Source organism: Colius striatus, chromosome 2 (genome assembly GCF_028858725.1).
Source record: "Colius striatus isolate bColStr4 chromosome 2, bColStr4.1.hap1, whole genome shotgun sequence".
Lineage (NCBI taxonomy): Eukaryota > Metazoa > Chordata > Aves > Coliiformes > Coliidae > Colius > Colius striatus.
The window spans coordinates 120762802-120779966 of NC_084760.1; the positions used below are offsets into that span (position 1 = coordinate 120762802).

At 39.3% G+C, this 17165-nt stretch overlaps 1 protein-coding gene across 5 annotated transcripts in view; it reads right to left on the reverse strand.

Moving 5' to 3' along the window:
* The window catches only part of EML6 (EMAP like 6), a 98179-nt gene extending 81874 nt beyond the window's left edge, over positions 1-16305 (reverse strand). For all 5 annotated transcript variants that reach the window (XR_009818149.1, XR_009818150.1, XM_061989331.1 and 2 more), the window contains exon 1: positions 16109-16305. Coding sequence is in view for 3 of the 5 variants with exons in the window: in XM_061989331.1 (XP_061845315.1) it covers positions 16109-16305 (197 nt within the window). In the remaining 2 variants the exon portion in view is untranslated. The remainder of the gene's footprint in view (positions 1-16108) is intronic.
* Between the last annotated feature and the right edge of the window lie 860 nt (positions 16306-17165).

Consider the following 17165-nt stretch of genomic DNA (forward strand, 5'->3'; position numbering starts at 1 on the left):
GTTCTTGATTATAGTGGAATAGATCTATATATTCAGTTATTTTATAGGCAGTAAGAACAAACCTAAATACTCCTTCAAGTGCAGTTCAACCATGTTAAACTAAAAAAGCAACCCTCAACAACTGAAGATTGTCACACATTTTTCCAAGAATTCCTCATTTTTAAAGGACTTTCATACAGATATATTAGGTTTAGGAAAGGATGCTTTTTACCTTTTCATCTCTTTACAGATAAAATACACATTGGAGTCACAGTCACTCACAGCCAGATGGAAATGATTTGTTACAGACAAAGATGATCTCTCTCAGGTTTCAGTCAGGTATTTTGGAAAAATCCTCTAAAGAAACAGTCTCACAAGGTAAACAGTTTGCTAGTTTCTGGTGCACAACTGAATATAAGCAACAAATACCAAAGCTGCAAAAGATTATGGTCACGGGTAGAAAAGAGAAGTATCAACCAATAGGGAAGGTGTTCAATTACTTCTTTGTGTTTTATATTGGATAGTTTGGGCAGAACAGTTCAGCCACTGGAGTGTGGGAGAGATTAATGCCAATAGTTTCTGAACACCCTTCTGGGAAAGCCATCTATGCTGGAAAACTGCAAAATAGCACTGCATGCAAACCACTTCCAAAGGAGATTTTCAGTGACACATATAATTATATTAAGTATATTAACTTAATATATATCTCTTAATATATCTTAAGAGCAAAGAGAAAAGCAAATTATTACACTTTGATGAGCTTTATTTTAGCTGTTTCCACAAACGTGATCATACTGAAACACATAGTGTGACTCTGAGAGCTTCTACAAGCAATAGTTTTGGGGTGGCTGACTGGCAGTTCTGTATCCATCTTGGCTTATTTTATCTCCAGGATCTCTAATACTGTGGCCTGATATGAATCTGTTGGCATTCTGCTGGCACATTCCAACAAGGTCTTCAAATTGAGATACTTTTGTTAGCAATTTCCTGATTGATTTTTGCTATTTAGAGCTGCTTATTTAATTGCCAAGCCCTTAGCATAAACTGTGTGAATAGTTATGTCTATACTAGCAAATAAACCACTCAAAAACATGGATTCAGCACTGACCTACTGTTGTCTGTACTACTGAATTAGCAGCAGCTTTGGCCCACAGTGATTTCACAGCCAACATCTGGACAATGACTGGAAGACAAAATATGGCATGGACATCTCTTATGATCTGAATGCTGTCACTCACTTTCAAGGAAGAAAACCAACCAAATCTGTGGATGCAAGTTGTACCATGCTATTGGTTCTCAAGGCTGGAGAACCAAATGCCTTCACTGTTTTATTTAGAAGAAGTCAGTACTTGACCTGACAGTACTCCCAGACTGAAACATTACAATCAATTGAACCTTATTTTAGAGGAACAAATACTGCTAGCTGTGTAAATCAGCATCTAACTCTCACAAATTTGGTGAAACAGTGCAGATTGGAAACAAATTATTGCTTTACCCAAGGGTTATCAACTTATGTTGGCTGGAAGGAATTATAACAACTATATTTATAAACAAAGAAGGGTGCAATTTGGGAGAAAAAAAGGATGCAAGTTGAACAGAACTAAGAGAAAAATAAGACAGCAAAGAATTTTTCAACATATTAGTCAAAGAAGATCTCTGAGTGAAGAGAGACCTTTAGCCAGCCTTCAGGGAGGTGACTGTGGGGTCATCAGTCAAAGCAGATTGTTGCAGCTGCGTGGGAGTTTGATTGATAACTATAAAGTCATCTCCCTAAAGGCTAGCCAGAAGCACTCATTTTTATACAGTGTTGGCTGAGCTTTCTTTTTTGCAAGAATGTAAGAATAACAAATTTGAGAAGAAAGGAATAATTATTCAATCAAGAGAAGTACACTTTAAAATAGAAACTAATATTCTAATTAAGAAAAAGAAAGACGAGATGTTTAACAACAAAATTATGTTCAAAAGTTATGATATGCTGCCAAATTTTTCTATGAACTAAATACCTCAGGGTTTTTTTACTGGTTTCAGAAACAGCTGATCAAAGACATATGCTAAAATGTTCAAAGTAAGATAGGTAAAATATGCTGGCACATTGTATGAGGAGTTGAGTCTGAGAAGTTCCACGTTAGTGAGCAATCCAATAATTAAACAGAAGAGAGACAAATGTACTTATGCCAAAGGTAACAGCAAATTAGCTGTAGCTGACTGGAAGGAGCCAGAAGAACAAGTGAAACATAACATGTTATAGAATCATAGAATGGTGGGGGTTGGAAGGGACCTTTAGAGATCATCCAGTCCAACCTCCCTGCCAAAGCATGTCTCACCTAGACCAGGTCACACAGGAACCCATCCAGGCGGGTTTTAAAGACCTCCAGAGAAGGAGTCTCCACATCTTCCCTGGGCAGACTGTGAATGTCAATGGCATTCCCACAGGAACAATCAGTACAGAAGATAACAGCAAATGACATGTGAAATGCCATGATCTGCCTTCAGAAAAGAATGGGAGCTAGAAATCCCCAGTATCTCTGAGCAGAATGTAATGTCTTCTGTTTAAGCCTTACATTTCTGTTGAAATATAGCAGAGCTCTCTTGTTTGTGATTTATTGCTAACAAGCCATTACCAATCAACCAGATTTGGACACATTGCTATAAAGCTGGTAGCCCAAATCACAAGGAACTAATCATGGCTGTGACTATCACCTTTTTTTGGTGACTATCACTTCTTATAAGAAATATATTTACATCACACACCAGTGCCAAAACCCCTCCTGCGCCAATCCAAGAGCTCAGGCTTTCTTCATTAGTAACATTTCCCAGGAGCCTACGTTTTGTCCCAGCTCACATAAATCTCAAATTTGCCAACATCAACCATCTCTATTTAGTTCCAACTAGTGAAAAAAAATGGCTTTACATCCAGCACATTCATAAAGTGCATGAAGGACAGCATCACTCATCATACTAGCAGCAGGATAGAAGTCGAGTAATCCAGGGGAGGCTACAACCAGTATATCAGTGTCAAGCATTTTAATACTATTGATCAGAAAACACAGTAAAATTGACTTTTTAGAAAGCTGAAGGGAGGGAGGTGCACTCCCAAATTTGTTGCTTTATGAACACACATGTTTCTGGGAGAGACATATTCCTGTTTCTCTAGAAATAACTCACAATTGGCTAGGCTGGGGCTGTGATCAGCTCCATAAACCCAAGGCACACAAAACATTGTCATGTGGAATATTGAACATTTATCTCAAACATTTAGTCAATGATTCATTTGAAAGCCAACTACATCTAGTATACTTTTGATATTTATGCATTATATCATTCTACATGATTGTAGAATAATTCCTATATAGACTGTATATATCTATTTGTGTGTACTGATATTAATACAATTTTAAAAACCAGGACATAACCTGACAAAGGATTGAGGTGGATCAGAACACAGATACCACAGTTCAACTGGTAGTAACTTGTGACAGCTGCAGAAAATGCTCAGTTTGAGGGGCTAAGGCTCATTAAACAGTTATATCTGATAGGGAGAGAAGAAGGCAGAAAAAAAACGTTGCAGTGTGTTTAACTGTCATCATGTATAATGTAATTCATACTAAACTAAATGACAAGGTAAAAGGACATTTACCTCTAGGCAGTAGAGAGTCCCATAGATTTAAAATGAAAAAGAAGGGATACCACAGGAAAATGTGAAATGCAATACAATGTGTACAGAGCACATTCAGAATAATTCCATCAAATAACTAGGTATTGCAGCAGCTAAAAATCTGCCTGAACAGGAGTGGATTCATACTTGATTTAATCTGTTCTCTGATGAAAAACAGAATATCATGGCTATTCCTAATTTAAATTACCTTATGACCCATCAGCAGGCCTATCAGTTGACCGAAATAATAATGGTAAAATTACACTGATGTGGACACAAGAGCCAAAACATTCCTTGCTCGGATAAGTGGATACTGCTCTCTCAGCTCCCTTAGAGAAAAATCCTATTATATCTCACGTGATGCCAACTCACAGAGAAAAATACTGTCTCTTCAGATTTAAAATATTCTTAAGCCAGGTATTTACAAAAGTAAATAGCTGCCATTTATCTTCTATGTAGATCTAAGATTTCCTCTCATGACTGGTCACACTCATATATTAACCAAATTTTGGAAAGTGGATCTCTTTTTCTCACCCAAAGCCTAGAATGCTGATTTATACTATTTGAAGTCTTTCTCACTTGTTTTGAACTCTGTCTAACCAGTCTGCTCCAAGAAAAGCAGGTCACCTGCAGATAGAGTGAGGGCTATCGTTGCTAGCAAAGACACGAGAGCTACGTTGGACAGATGACCAAAGCAGGAGTTTTAGGTACACCAGGACTCCCACCATCTCTTGTCCCTTTTATGTTCAGAATGAACAGAGTGTAATCTGAATGAAAGTTCATGCTGATGATTTTAAAAAGAGCTTCAGCACCAATAGTGAATTCTTGCAATTCAGAGCTAGGTTCAATGTGCACCAAATCACAGAAAGTTACATTAATAAACTGCAAAGATCTTGCAAGAGCAAAAAGATTTTTAGATTTCTTGTGATGGCATTTTACAGCTAAAGATCTCCATTCTAGTTCCCATCACAGCATGCAAAAAAGCCCTGGAAATACATGTATTTTTCTAGAAATTTTAGGCATTGAAGATTAATTTACTTCCCAACTTTAAAAATGATCCATCTGTGTTAACAGAGCACTTCATATGTTAGCACATAAGGTAGTGCCCACAGAGCCACCATGAGAGATGAAATGCAAATTAAAGTCTGTGGTAACTCTACAGAAAGATAAGAGAAATGGCAGAAAATGCAGACAAAGGTTGGATATTCAGCATGTTCTTTGAACTGGATAACTTCTGTGCTGGCTACAAAATAGCTAGCTGGAAAAAACACACAAAGGGAAATCATTAAGCACCTCTGCCAAAGGTTGTTTTAGGCAACAAATGTGGTAGAGGTTTGAATTGCCGGCCTGGAAACAGTTCTCCCTTGACAACCAAATAAACTAAGGCTCCTGACTTTCTGAAGTAGCACCTAAGCTAGACAACTGAAAGAAACTACATAAATACTTGCCACGTTGTTCAAAGCCCACAGGGTATGTGCTCACTCTGACAATATTAACTTCTCTTGAGTTAAGAGATATTGGCAGGGCTGTGTTACAACTGCTGAAAAATGAATTGCTATAAAATGTAAATACAGTAAGTTTCAAATAAAACCTAATGCCATGTAGTTATATGAATCTGTTCCATAAGCAGATATCATTTTTTTGAGGAAAGAGTGCCACTGGAAATGTTCATTGACCTTCTTGTTTCGGTGAACGACTAATCATACATTTTAAAGTTATTCACAAACTGCTTCAGCTTAATTTTTCTTCAGTAGAACTGGCTGCACCTCATAATATAGGATCTTCCTATTATTGAAAACATATCTATCCTTTTATGCAAGATACAGTTACTAATTATCCATACAGTTATTGATTTTACCTGTGTTTTATTGCATAGCCAGCTAGAGACACAATATGAAAGAGCAGGCACTGCACAGTTGTTACACTACTGAAGTGCATGCAATGCTGCATCTGGGAGAGTTGGACAGTTGTCCAGAGACTGTGTTGTCAACTTCTTTGGTGAGACTAAGACCAGAAGTCATATAAACAAACATGGAATTGTGACTCTTTATGTTTTTATGTAAGCATTATGACTCATTCTCTTGCCTATTATTGTTTCTCTTTTTCTCTTGATGTCTTAGCAAACCATTCAAAGCAGAGCTTCTGAACCTGGAGTTCTGCTTTCTGGGAAATCTCAGAGAGCAGCTCTCACTGGAGACCTTTCTGCTGTATTTTCGGTTCAGTGCTGTGGTGAAGACTGAAGAGTTTCATGCAATTATGTAACTGCCTGGCAGCATGTCATTTGGGGCAGTTACAAGCTGGCATTTTCTAAGACTGATTTTTCTCTAGCTTATGGTATCATGGATGTTACAGGGTTTATTGCCTTCTACATCACAGTAGGAGAGAAAGCAGGCTTCATACCACAACTGCCAGGTTTATCTGAAGAACAAAATCTATCTTCCTCTTCTTGCCATCTTTTCTGTTTACTTGTGCTGAGCAGACAAAGCATTATGCTCTCTTTCACAGAGAAAGTGGGCTTTGCTAATAGCTCATATGATACACAGGGGCTAAAAGTGAACAGAATATTTAAGCATAAACCCAATTTAAGATGAGGGAAGTGCTGTTTCAATAAAATGAGCTAATCAACTGCATTCAGTTTGGTTGAGCAGACTTCCAGATTTAACCATAAATGGCAGACAGCCAGGAGTGAAACAGAGAAACAGGCCTCCGCTTTCCTGATTTAAGACTTTCATTAGTTTCAGGGCTTTAAAAAACACAAGCTTTTAAAGGAGGTGTCATGTGTCCTTGTGTACAGTTCAGATATCTATACTTGTTTCTATTCTGTTATACGTTTCCTGAGCAAAATACCCTCTCTCCGTGTATGAATGTTGAGAATGAAACTGCATCTGTGCTAGACATCTATTACAAAAAGACTTATAACACCTAATTCTTTAGTATAAACCTAAGCTAAAAAGCACAGTGGACAAGCTCTCCAAAAACATATCTCATTCCTGGCATTTATTATTAATGCAAGCCATAGATTATCTGTACAATGGACGATATTGTCATCCGTAATTTCTCTGATAATTCATTATCTATACCGGGATAAAAATGGTTAAAATATATGCTGACAGAACTAGTTTGGTGCAAGAGCTGAAAACAGTATGCTTTTATCCTATGGGCTTTTGAAGATTTGTTATTCTACAATTCTTCTCTACATCTACAAAGCAGGAAATAAAACAACAGGTCATATTTTGCTTAAAAAGTACCAACATTTATCAATTGCTATATTTTCTTGCTACATGAAGTGATAAATTATTTTCCTTAGATTCTTCTTGCTACATAAGCGAGGAATTCTTTTCCATAGATTCTACTATAATGATACTGCTGGCTGCTTCTAGCTTTGTAATACAGCAGTAATGCCAAACATGAGCACAGCTAGTAGCATGCACATGCACAGAAGCTGACTCTGACTAAACCTATTGTTAAATATGTCTTAAAGATGTCTTAAGAAGGAAGTATGGTCTGACTAGTCAGGGTGAAAGCAAAAAAAAATGCTCTAACCTTGATTGCAAGTAGGGATTTATTCCAGCAAGTAGAGCTGGAATAAACTGAAGGCATATTTTATTGTCTTTTTTTACTGCAGTTAACTTTATCATCTCTAGAACAAACAACATCTCTTTTTTGTTGTTTTTAAAGAAACGGGGAAATATTACACTCCATCCTGAATTCTTCAGCTCAGCTCATCTAGCCCAGAACTGTTATAAAGATCCTTATTATGCAATTAACATTTGCAAGTAATGAGTTACTACTAAGAGTAAATGTAAGAGTAAATGAACTTGCAATTTTTATCTCTGCATATGGAAGCTGATTTCTGAAGATGACAGAGCAGAAGTTTTGCATAAACACATGCCCAATTTTGATGTGAATGTATCAATATTAGTATGACTGTCTATAAACTGTATTACTAGTCAGCAGCATTCATGTAGGATTATCCTTTGAACGTTCAGGTCTGATAAAAATAATGAAGGCACTCAATGTTTCCAATAGAACCTCAGTAAAATACTCTGTAACATGGAGTGTTGGGCAACTGAAACAAAGGGCTTTCCATAGCACTCTCAGAGTATAGTTTACTTCATATCATATTTGCAATACCACAGTTTCAATGTATTCCAATCCACTGTCACAAAAGAAAGATGAGATTTCAACACCGGCATCAAAAGGAATTATATCAATACCATACAAAGTTCATGGGACTATTTAAAGAAAGTTGATGTGCTTTATATTAAAACTACATTAGTACAGGCAAAATGCCCCAGTGATAATTCTGAATTCTGAATGTGTGTAGCAACAGAATACATGTATCAGGTGGATATCCCCTGGAATCAATGAGCTCGTCTCTGGCTGCTGAGTTCATTCTCTGTGCTGTCAGTTATGTCTGGCAAATGCAAAAAGCTCAAGAGGCTGCAAAAGCAAAGGTACAGCCCAGAACATCACCACTGCACAAAGTTCCACAAATAGCAATACCTCTTTGTTCCATTTAAGGAATATATCATTATTAGGTTTATCTTATTGTTCAGAATGTGAGGTAGAAATGATGTGAAAACTAAACCAGTAACTTCCATTTCAAGCATCTTTGCAAAATGCATAGAAGCCTCTCCCTGCAATATCAGTGATCCCAGACAGCATTAACATTGTATTCTTCCCTAATACATCCAGTGTCACTGTCCCTGAAGATGCATCGGGTTGAAAGATGTTTCCTTTACAGATCTCTTGGGTTGGTTCATTATCTCAGTCTTCAGGGTAGACATAAACATATAGTCTGTATTTGACCTTAAATGCAGGCCTACTTTAATCTCCATAGCAGTATTTATGGTACCTGAAAACAGTTCCTACAGAGATAGAAGTATTGCTGCAAATATGGCTGCTTTCTTCTTGTCCAAGACTTTTTCTTTTTTCAAATAAACAACCATCTCCCTCAAGCTGAAAACCCTGTTTCTGCTCCCAGATAGACACTATAGCAAGGGGGCTTTTTTTCGCAATGCAGTACAAACCCCAAAACCTCCCCCTTCCATTTTCCCTAAAGGAAGGGCAGCTCGTGCCCCGGAGGAAGCTGAAAGCACAGACTACATCAATTTCCCATCTGAAATGTCTCAGTTACCAGTTTACACAGTGAAAATGTTGGAAGGACATTTGCAGCCCCTACCAAATGCAGTTTGTTCTTGATAGCCGTTAATGATCAAGTTTGTGAGAATGGATGGCATTTAACTGCAGTATCTAAACAGACCAGCCCATATACATCCCAGTGATACATCACATACGGTAGCAGAAGAAGGAAGATTAGCAAAGTACAAATTTTTAATACTAATTGCTGAAATACACAGTATTATTTCTTTTCCAATTAAGTGTTGAAAGCCCTAATTGGGATTAGAAGAAATCTGGAAGTATCTGGAAATTGCCTAGATAAATCTCTCTGCCATCCATTTAGTCAGTAAGAGAGGGAGGAGTAATAGCCCACAGAGGCTATCTCTTCTGTCCTACAAGATGTAGTTTGTAAACTTTTGTAAGAATTAGAATTTGTATACTTTTGCAGGAAGTTTTATAGTAGAAAACAGTACTACTAAACTGTCCCATAAAACACCTCCCCCCTCTAAATAAAAAGCTAATTTTAAATTAAGGTTATTACTATTCAAACATTTTTTATGAGTTTTCATCCCATTAAGCAGCAATTACACACCACTACCTGCGGATTCTTCAATCAAACTGGAATAAAACAAAACAACTAAAAGAGTTGCAGAGAGTGAATATCTTTTTTTAAGATACTGTGAGTAGTAGGGGAAAAAAGGGCAAAATAACATGTCAGGAAAATCTCTAGCTGCAAAATCCCATATAAGACTAATGCATACTGAAACCTTGATGTTTAATCAGTCAGACACTCTTCAACATGCTTCACACATAGCCAATAAAAAAATGTAATATATCAGCTGATGCAGACTTAAACACTTGTCTTGTTTTCAGCTGTGAAAAGACAAAAATGTAATAAAGATGCCAACATGTTCCACAGAGGAATACAAGTGCTTCCTATTTTGCTGGATATGTTTATTTCTTTTCCATTTTGAGAATGGGTTGAATTAATATAATGATTTAAATGCTCAAAACTCCACTTGTGCTTTTTAATAACAAGGATCTTTTCACTTATCCAGACAAGCAAGCTGTAAGTGGACAAGTAATAAATCTTCCTTCTTCTGCTACCGTATGTGACGTATCACTGGGATGTATATGGGCTGGTCTGTTTAGATACTGCAGTTAAATGCCATCCATTGTCACAAACAGATTGCTGTAGATGCCCACTGAGTTTCTCTGCACTGATCTATGCATTTTAAAAATCACGTTTAGTAGGATGCTGGAACTACATATTCCAACATGTCTGGTGGTTATATGGATATTTAAGAAACAAATATTTATAGCAGCTGACTATATGTCCCAGGAAAGACCTAAAATCTAAATGCAGCACAGTAATTGAGCAGACCAAAAAGAGTAAGCAAAAAGAGTGGCCACCAGAACTTACTGAAACAAATGGCCTTTTCCCCTGGGTCTGGGCTTTTCTTTTGAGATTGAAAGCCAAAGAGGCAATAAGATGCCGGGATGAGTTGTTATGGGGGATTCATCTCTTTCATAGCCTACACTCTCCAGCTCCCAAAGCACCTTAGTTAGATCTCAGATTTGGTTCACTCTGGTTGTTCCCAAGTCATGTCTTTCAAGCTTTACTGGCTTTGCACGGGAACCTGCATGGCATTCCCATAAGAAATGGGTCTGGAATTTCAATTTAAAATCTGGAGTGGCTTCATTGCTACTTTGCTGTCTTTTAGGTTGCTACATTTCGGCAGTCCTGCATGTGCACCTTTTGTCAGTACAGTCAAGGCTTAGCACAAGCTACAGACACTAGACTTCCATTCACTTACAGTAAGAAATAGCCACAGTAACTCAAACATCTTTCTACAGCAAACTTCCCATCCAAACAGTGGCAAACAAACTTAAAGTATTTTAGATGCCTTCAAATAAGTACCATCCTATAACCAGAAATAGTATTATAATGCATCATTTTAAATGAAAGTATTAAAGTGCAAGTTAGATATGTTATCTCTGAGGCTTTCATTTGCATACCTCTGCCATCAATTCACTTGTTCCGAAGTGACATTTACTACAGTCGACAACACAAGACATCGCTTCAAGCATCGTATTTCTCTTTTGCCAACTGCAGAAAGACAAGAAAACGTGCAGTCGTGTTGCAATACGCATCCTGTCTCCTGAAACCATCACTTTAAAGAACAAACCAGGCCTGCAGTGACTCTCGCAGCCCAGTAAATCTCCTCACCACTGGCACATCCGCATCTTTAATCTCAATCTGTCAGCACAGGGGAGCACACACCCCAGCACGCTTTCAGCAATATTCTGACAAATCCGACATTGCTATTACATTGTAAGCAGCCTTACATAAACAACATGCTTTGGCATCCACAGATAACACGATGGCTTTCCAGGTACTGTGCCCAGGCAGCAGACACTGCAGAGAGACCCGAGAAAGGGAGCAGTGTCCTGTGGCACTCTGCCTCACCAGTGACTCATTTGAGGGCAACTGGAATGTGACATGTGCTTTGGTAAATGCATAATAATACAATGTATCCGGTAACACAAGAAATCAGCTGTATAAAAAGTGTAAGTGAAGTCTTAACATGCAGTCAAAGGTGTTCTCTCAGTAACGTTTTATTCAGGAAAACTGTTCAATACTGTAGAAATTCTTGGAACTACAAGAACAGGGAAACATAACAACTCTATTACTACACCATTGGAAAAACGCCTCAAAGTCAGGAACCTCTGTTTACAAATTAATTATTTAAATAAATCATAGAATCACAGAATGGTGGGGTTGGAAGGGACCTTTAGAGACCATCCAGTCCAACCCCCCTGCAGAAGCAGGGTCACCTAGATCAGGTCACACAGGAACATGTCCAGGTGGGGCTTGAAGCCCTCCAAGGAAGGAGCCTCCACACCCCTCTGGGCAGCCTGTGCCAGGGCTCCCTCACTGAAACAGGGAAAGAGCTTTTTCTGGTGTTTAAGTGGAACTTTTTGTGTTCCAGCTTCATCCCATCACCCCTTGTCCTATTACTATCTACTATAGAAAACAGGGATGTCCCAAACTCTTGACACCCACCCTTTAGATAGTTATAAATGTTAACAAGATCTCCCCTCAGTCTCCTCTTCTCCAGACTAAACAGCCTCAGTTCCCGCAGCCTTTCCTCGTATGAAAGATGTTCCAGTCCCCTGATCATCTTGGTGTCCCTGCACCGGCCTCTCTCCAGCACTTCCCTGTCCCTCTTGAGCTGAGGAGCCCAGAACTGGACACAAATAAAAATATGTATCATAGATATACTAGATAATATATAAAGCAAATAAACAGAAATTGTCTCTAATGATAATGAGAAGTACACATCAAAATCCGTTATGTTTTTATTTCTGATGATTTCTATGGCAAGCTTTTTTTCACTTCCACATTCATAAATTATAGAAAAATTATAGGAAAGAAAGAACTGCCTCTATTCAACACTTTATCAAGAGAAAAAAAGGAGTGATTTAATTGCTTACAGTTATGCAAGCAATGCACAATACAAAAGAAAGACAACCTTCTGTTATTTTGAAAGTGTTCAATTACTGTCAAAACTAATGAGCCAGTTTTGTGAGTGGCTGCACTCAGCATCTATCCTACACTTGCTGGAATTCCACTGAAGGCAGTGACACTGCTTGCATTGCAAGATTCTCCTGAAAATATTAACTTACAGTCATTACAATGAGCTGCTGCAAAAGCCCACTTTTAAATTACTCAAGGAGGAAAACAGTCCTCATATATTAATATTATGGCTTCTGAAACCTCATCCTGCACAGCACAGGATTTCATTGAGCTCAATGAAAATCAGTTACACGTGTAATGACACGTCTACACGTTAAAATGCTGCAATAGCCAATGCTTTTACATGGCCATTACACATTAGCTGTGATGCTTCAGCTAGAGTCCATTTCAACAACAGTCAAATACGAAACTAATGCCAAGATACTTCCCTCTTGCTTTGTGATGTGTAACATAGCCCTCGGGGTATAGTGTAGGGCTCACAGCTTACAGAAAGGAGGAGTATTCTGACCTTCACAACCCCTGAGCTGCTAGGCTGTAGTCAACCATTAAAGCTTCCATTTCTTTCAGAAAGAGGGAGGGAGAAGAATAGGGTAATTTCATGCTCTTTGATTATAAAGTAAACTTCATAAAGGACACACCTCCAAACACAATGCATCAGTAGTCTTCAATGAGCAGAACCAATGTGAACCATTTCAATGACGTGTTGGTCCCCTTTTACAATAACAGTACCTGTTAGTCAACAGTAGCAACTATTCCACAACTAAATGTGCAAGAATAGCTGTATTACACAACTGGAAGTAACAAAAGAATCAAAGAACACTTCAGGTTAGATGGACAGCTCGGGAGGTCACCCAGCTCAACCCCTCCACAAAGTTTTCACTCACTTCAAAGTTAAACCAGGTAGTTGAAGGCCTCATCTCATCATGAATGGAAACACAGGAAGAGCTTGGAAGTACAGCACCTTGTGGTGGCTTTGCCAAAGGAAACAGAATATGTCAGAGCTTGCTTGTTCATACTCTGACATCCGCCTTATTAGCTGAGTGCAGTATGTTAAGTTCCTTATGGAAGCAGAACTTATTCAAATATGACTCTTGGAAAAAAATTGCATTTCATCATTAAGCCAACGGAGTCTGATCTGCTTTAGCCCAAACTAAACCATGTCCCACTGCATTATCTTGACACAAAGCAAGAAGTGTGACTACTGCACTTGTGAAAGCACATTAAAAATACGTTTTTAAACACCTGACCTTTTCACCAAGAACAAATATCTACTTTCATCAACAATTCAAGGTAATACACAAGCTCTCAACCCTCTGAGTCATGGATTCACCATTTTTTCCCCCACAAAGCTGTATTCACTGAAACCTTCCACACAGAAGGAGTTGAGAGCAATCCTTGAAAGCAGAAAATCCCTCAGTCTTCAGGATTTCACAGTATTTTCCAAAATCTGCAAGTTTTCTTCTTTTAAATCATGTTTCAAATGTCTTTGGAAATTCCAGCCTGTTGGGCTGCAAATGTATGCACTGCTGCTTAGAAGCTGGTCTCAGGCAAAGAAATACTAACAAAACCAGAAAAACCAGGTAAGCACATTCATTCCATTCATCTCAAGTGGATGACAGCTGTGAAGTCTAACATGTGACAGCTTCAATGCCTGCATCTATTAGCCATAACCCTGATAACCACACAAGGAACCAGCTACTTAAAAGTACTTTCAATAATGGGATATTATATCAATAAGGACTGCAAAGTGCTCCAACTGCAAAGGAGGCAACCATGACCAGGGGCAAACAACAGAACATTCTAGAAGCATTTTGGACTTTCTCTACCTCCTCTACACCCAAGCGATAATATTTCTTGACCATCAAAAGCTGAAATTTATTGTTATTCAGATCCTGCTCATGCTTTCTGGACTAAAGTGTTTCATCCTTCGTTGAAGCAGAGTTCCTACAGACTTCTGGTCTTGATACAGATCAGAAACAAAACTTGTCTTTCCAAGGCATTAGTGGGATGCAGAGCAAGTCTCTCAAAACACCTGCTCATCTCAACAGCTTTTGCCAGTTTTCTTTGATGAGCAGAACAGACAGAGGCAATGTCAAGCTACAAATGCCAGACACTCATATTCTTTGTATTGTATGTGACACTGCCAAAAACAGTCTCCTAACATGAGATGTCTTAAAAGAAAGGGCATAAAAACTGGACAGTACAGTAGGGTTTGGGAAGGAGGAGCTGTCAAGTATAACAATTGGGACATTTCTTCCTCAGATGATGGAATATTAAGAAAAGAGAAAGAAAACAAACTCCAGAGAGAAACGAAGCATCACTATCCAACCAAAAAAACCCACAGTGGATATATGCACATATGTAGTTGTGGCTGGACAAATTGCATTTCTAGTATTTAATGAGGATTCAAACAAGCTCATGAATAATCAACTCTGTACATGGATTACCTTCATATCCCATAGAGAATCAAAATGTAAGTCCATACAACAAGGAAAACTTTAATTTTGTGATACTGCAGATGCATGTAAAATACTCTTCTCTGAAGGATCTGTGCAGCCCAGTGTCTATTTAGACAGCCTTCTGAAACTGATAATGCCTTTGCAACCAGAATAAAATTTTAAACACTTTCATTGTACTTCATGAAATGCTACTACTTTAACACATTATAAAGAGGAGGAGAGGAATGCCATGAGGACACACAGCAGCCAAAAGCTCTCACTGGGAAAAGGGGATGGTTTTCTGTAAACAAGGCTCCCAAGTGATTACATGACAATTATGTGATTTTGCTACTGAGTGTCAGAACTCTGACTTCAGCAGGTGTTTCCACGGTAGTACTGCACCATGAGTCACCTGGGACTATTCTGGTTTCACATCATCAAGGAAATGCTTCATTCATGCTGAATTAGGTGAATAGGGGGGGCAGCAGTTAGCTCTGCTCGGAGGAGTGGAATTACCATGCAACATCCTCAACAGGGATAATCTGGCTTCAGATTTCTGTAGTAGATAAAACATGAATTTTCTAATTTACTGATGTGAATTTCTGTTATCTGGAATGGATTTTTTTAAAGGCCATTTTGAACTCTGCAACAACACTTTGTCTTATTTTGTGAGGTGCAATAAAATATCTTTTTCTCCCTGTAGGAAAACAACATCAAACAAATCCACTTCTCAGGCAGAATTTGAGAGAAAGACACAAAAAATAGACCAGGAGCAAGACCTGTGCTTCTGTAGCCATCTTGCACCAGCATGCTTGGGATTTTAGGCTGGAGTACACACAGCTAAACTTCATTTTGAGTGAAATATTCCGGGTTTTATTTATATATATATATATATAAAGATTAGTTCAGCCTATGTGCCAGATTTATGGCACTTTTGTGCTGGGATCTGCTGAGTGTAAGGAGAGCTACACCTGCCATGTAGAAGGCATCAGAATTGGTGAGGTAGGGTCCCAGCCCTGGAAAAATCAAGGTGCCGGATCCACGGTTTTGCAGCACTGTTGCACTAAGATCTTCCCAGTGCATTTCGATACCGAAACAAAGTGTTTTGCTTTTGGTGCAGTGCAATAGATAAACTTACCTTCTTCATTATTATTGCACGATTTTGAAGCTTTGCTACAAAAATAACCATAATCAACAGCATCTAGAAATCCAGCTTTCACACAGCCTGCTGGTAACAAATCTGAGCGGCTTTAAAACGACAGGTACAAGCAGAGCTGTAGGAAGCAAGCTGTAATTCTGCCAGCCCTACATTCTCCTCCCTTCCTTTTAAACCCCACCCCACCCCCCCACCAGAAAAGTCAGCCCCCTTACCTGATAATATCATCGTTGTGCCCGAGGAAGAATTTCTGGCTGTGCTCCCTGGTGTTATAGACCACGCCGACTCCAGCCACGAAGTAAACCACCTCTTTGCCCGCCGTGTAGTACAGGTTATTGCGGCACTGGTGACCCCTGTACCCGTAGACCCACTCCAGACGGAGCTGGCATCTAGGAGCCGTCCGATCCGCCATGATAACCAATCCCCTCTCCCCACAAGCACACACAGAGCCAGGCGCTGCCCCTCCTTCCCTTAACTCCTTCCCCCTTCAGGTTTTTCCCTGCCAGACGTTAGCGGTGCCTGCCCAGCTGCCGAAGCTTCAGGTGGCACTTGCGAGAGACGATCTTAAAAGGAAAACGCATTCACGGATCAAGTCTGCTGCCGCCGTTCTCACGGCTGCGCTGCCACCATAATCTGCTGCTGCTGCTGCCGCTGCCCAGGACGAGCCGCTGCCGCTTCCCTGCTGCTGCGAGACCCAGGCAACTTCTTAGGGGAGAAGGGAGATCACAAACACACACCTACATAAGCAGCAGACTGGGCTTTTGCTTCCCGAAGGCAAAGTAACTTCTGTGCGTCACCACAACCACCCCACCTGCCAAAGGCTCCCCCCTGCATCTCCTGTATTGCACCTTCTTGCCTTCCCGCAAAAAGCTTCCCAGGTGCTCTGCTTTTCAAGATTACACATCTTTGGGTCACAGTTGAAAGAGAGAGGAAAAAAAACCCGGACCGGTGTTTTTCAATAGCAGAATACCTGCGTATTTAAAATGCAAAGGGACTACATTAGGGAGAGAAGCACTGTTTGGATCCATGCTGTGGCAGTTTTGAGTGGTCTACTGTCTTTCATGTCTTTCCAGCAGGATCCAATGACTCTTCGTATAAGATGCCACTGAGAGGATTAATATACAACGTGCAGTAGAAATATGGTGATATTATCCCACCTTTTCTTGTGCCCCAGCAAACCAAAAACTTCCTCCTTTTGGAGTCTATGCCAACTACGAATTGAAAACAACCTTATATTCCCACTTTTTAGGCACAAATACATCCAATTTGCCA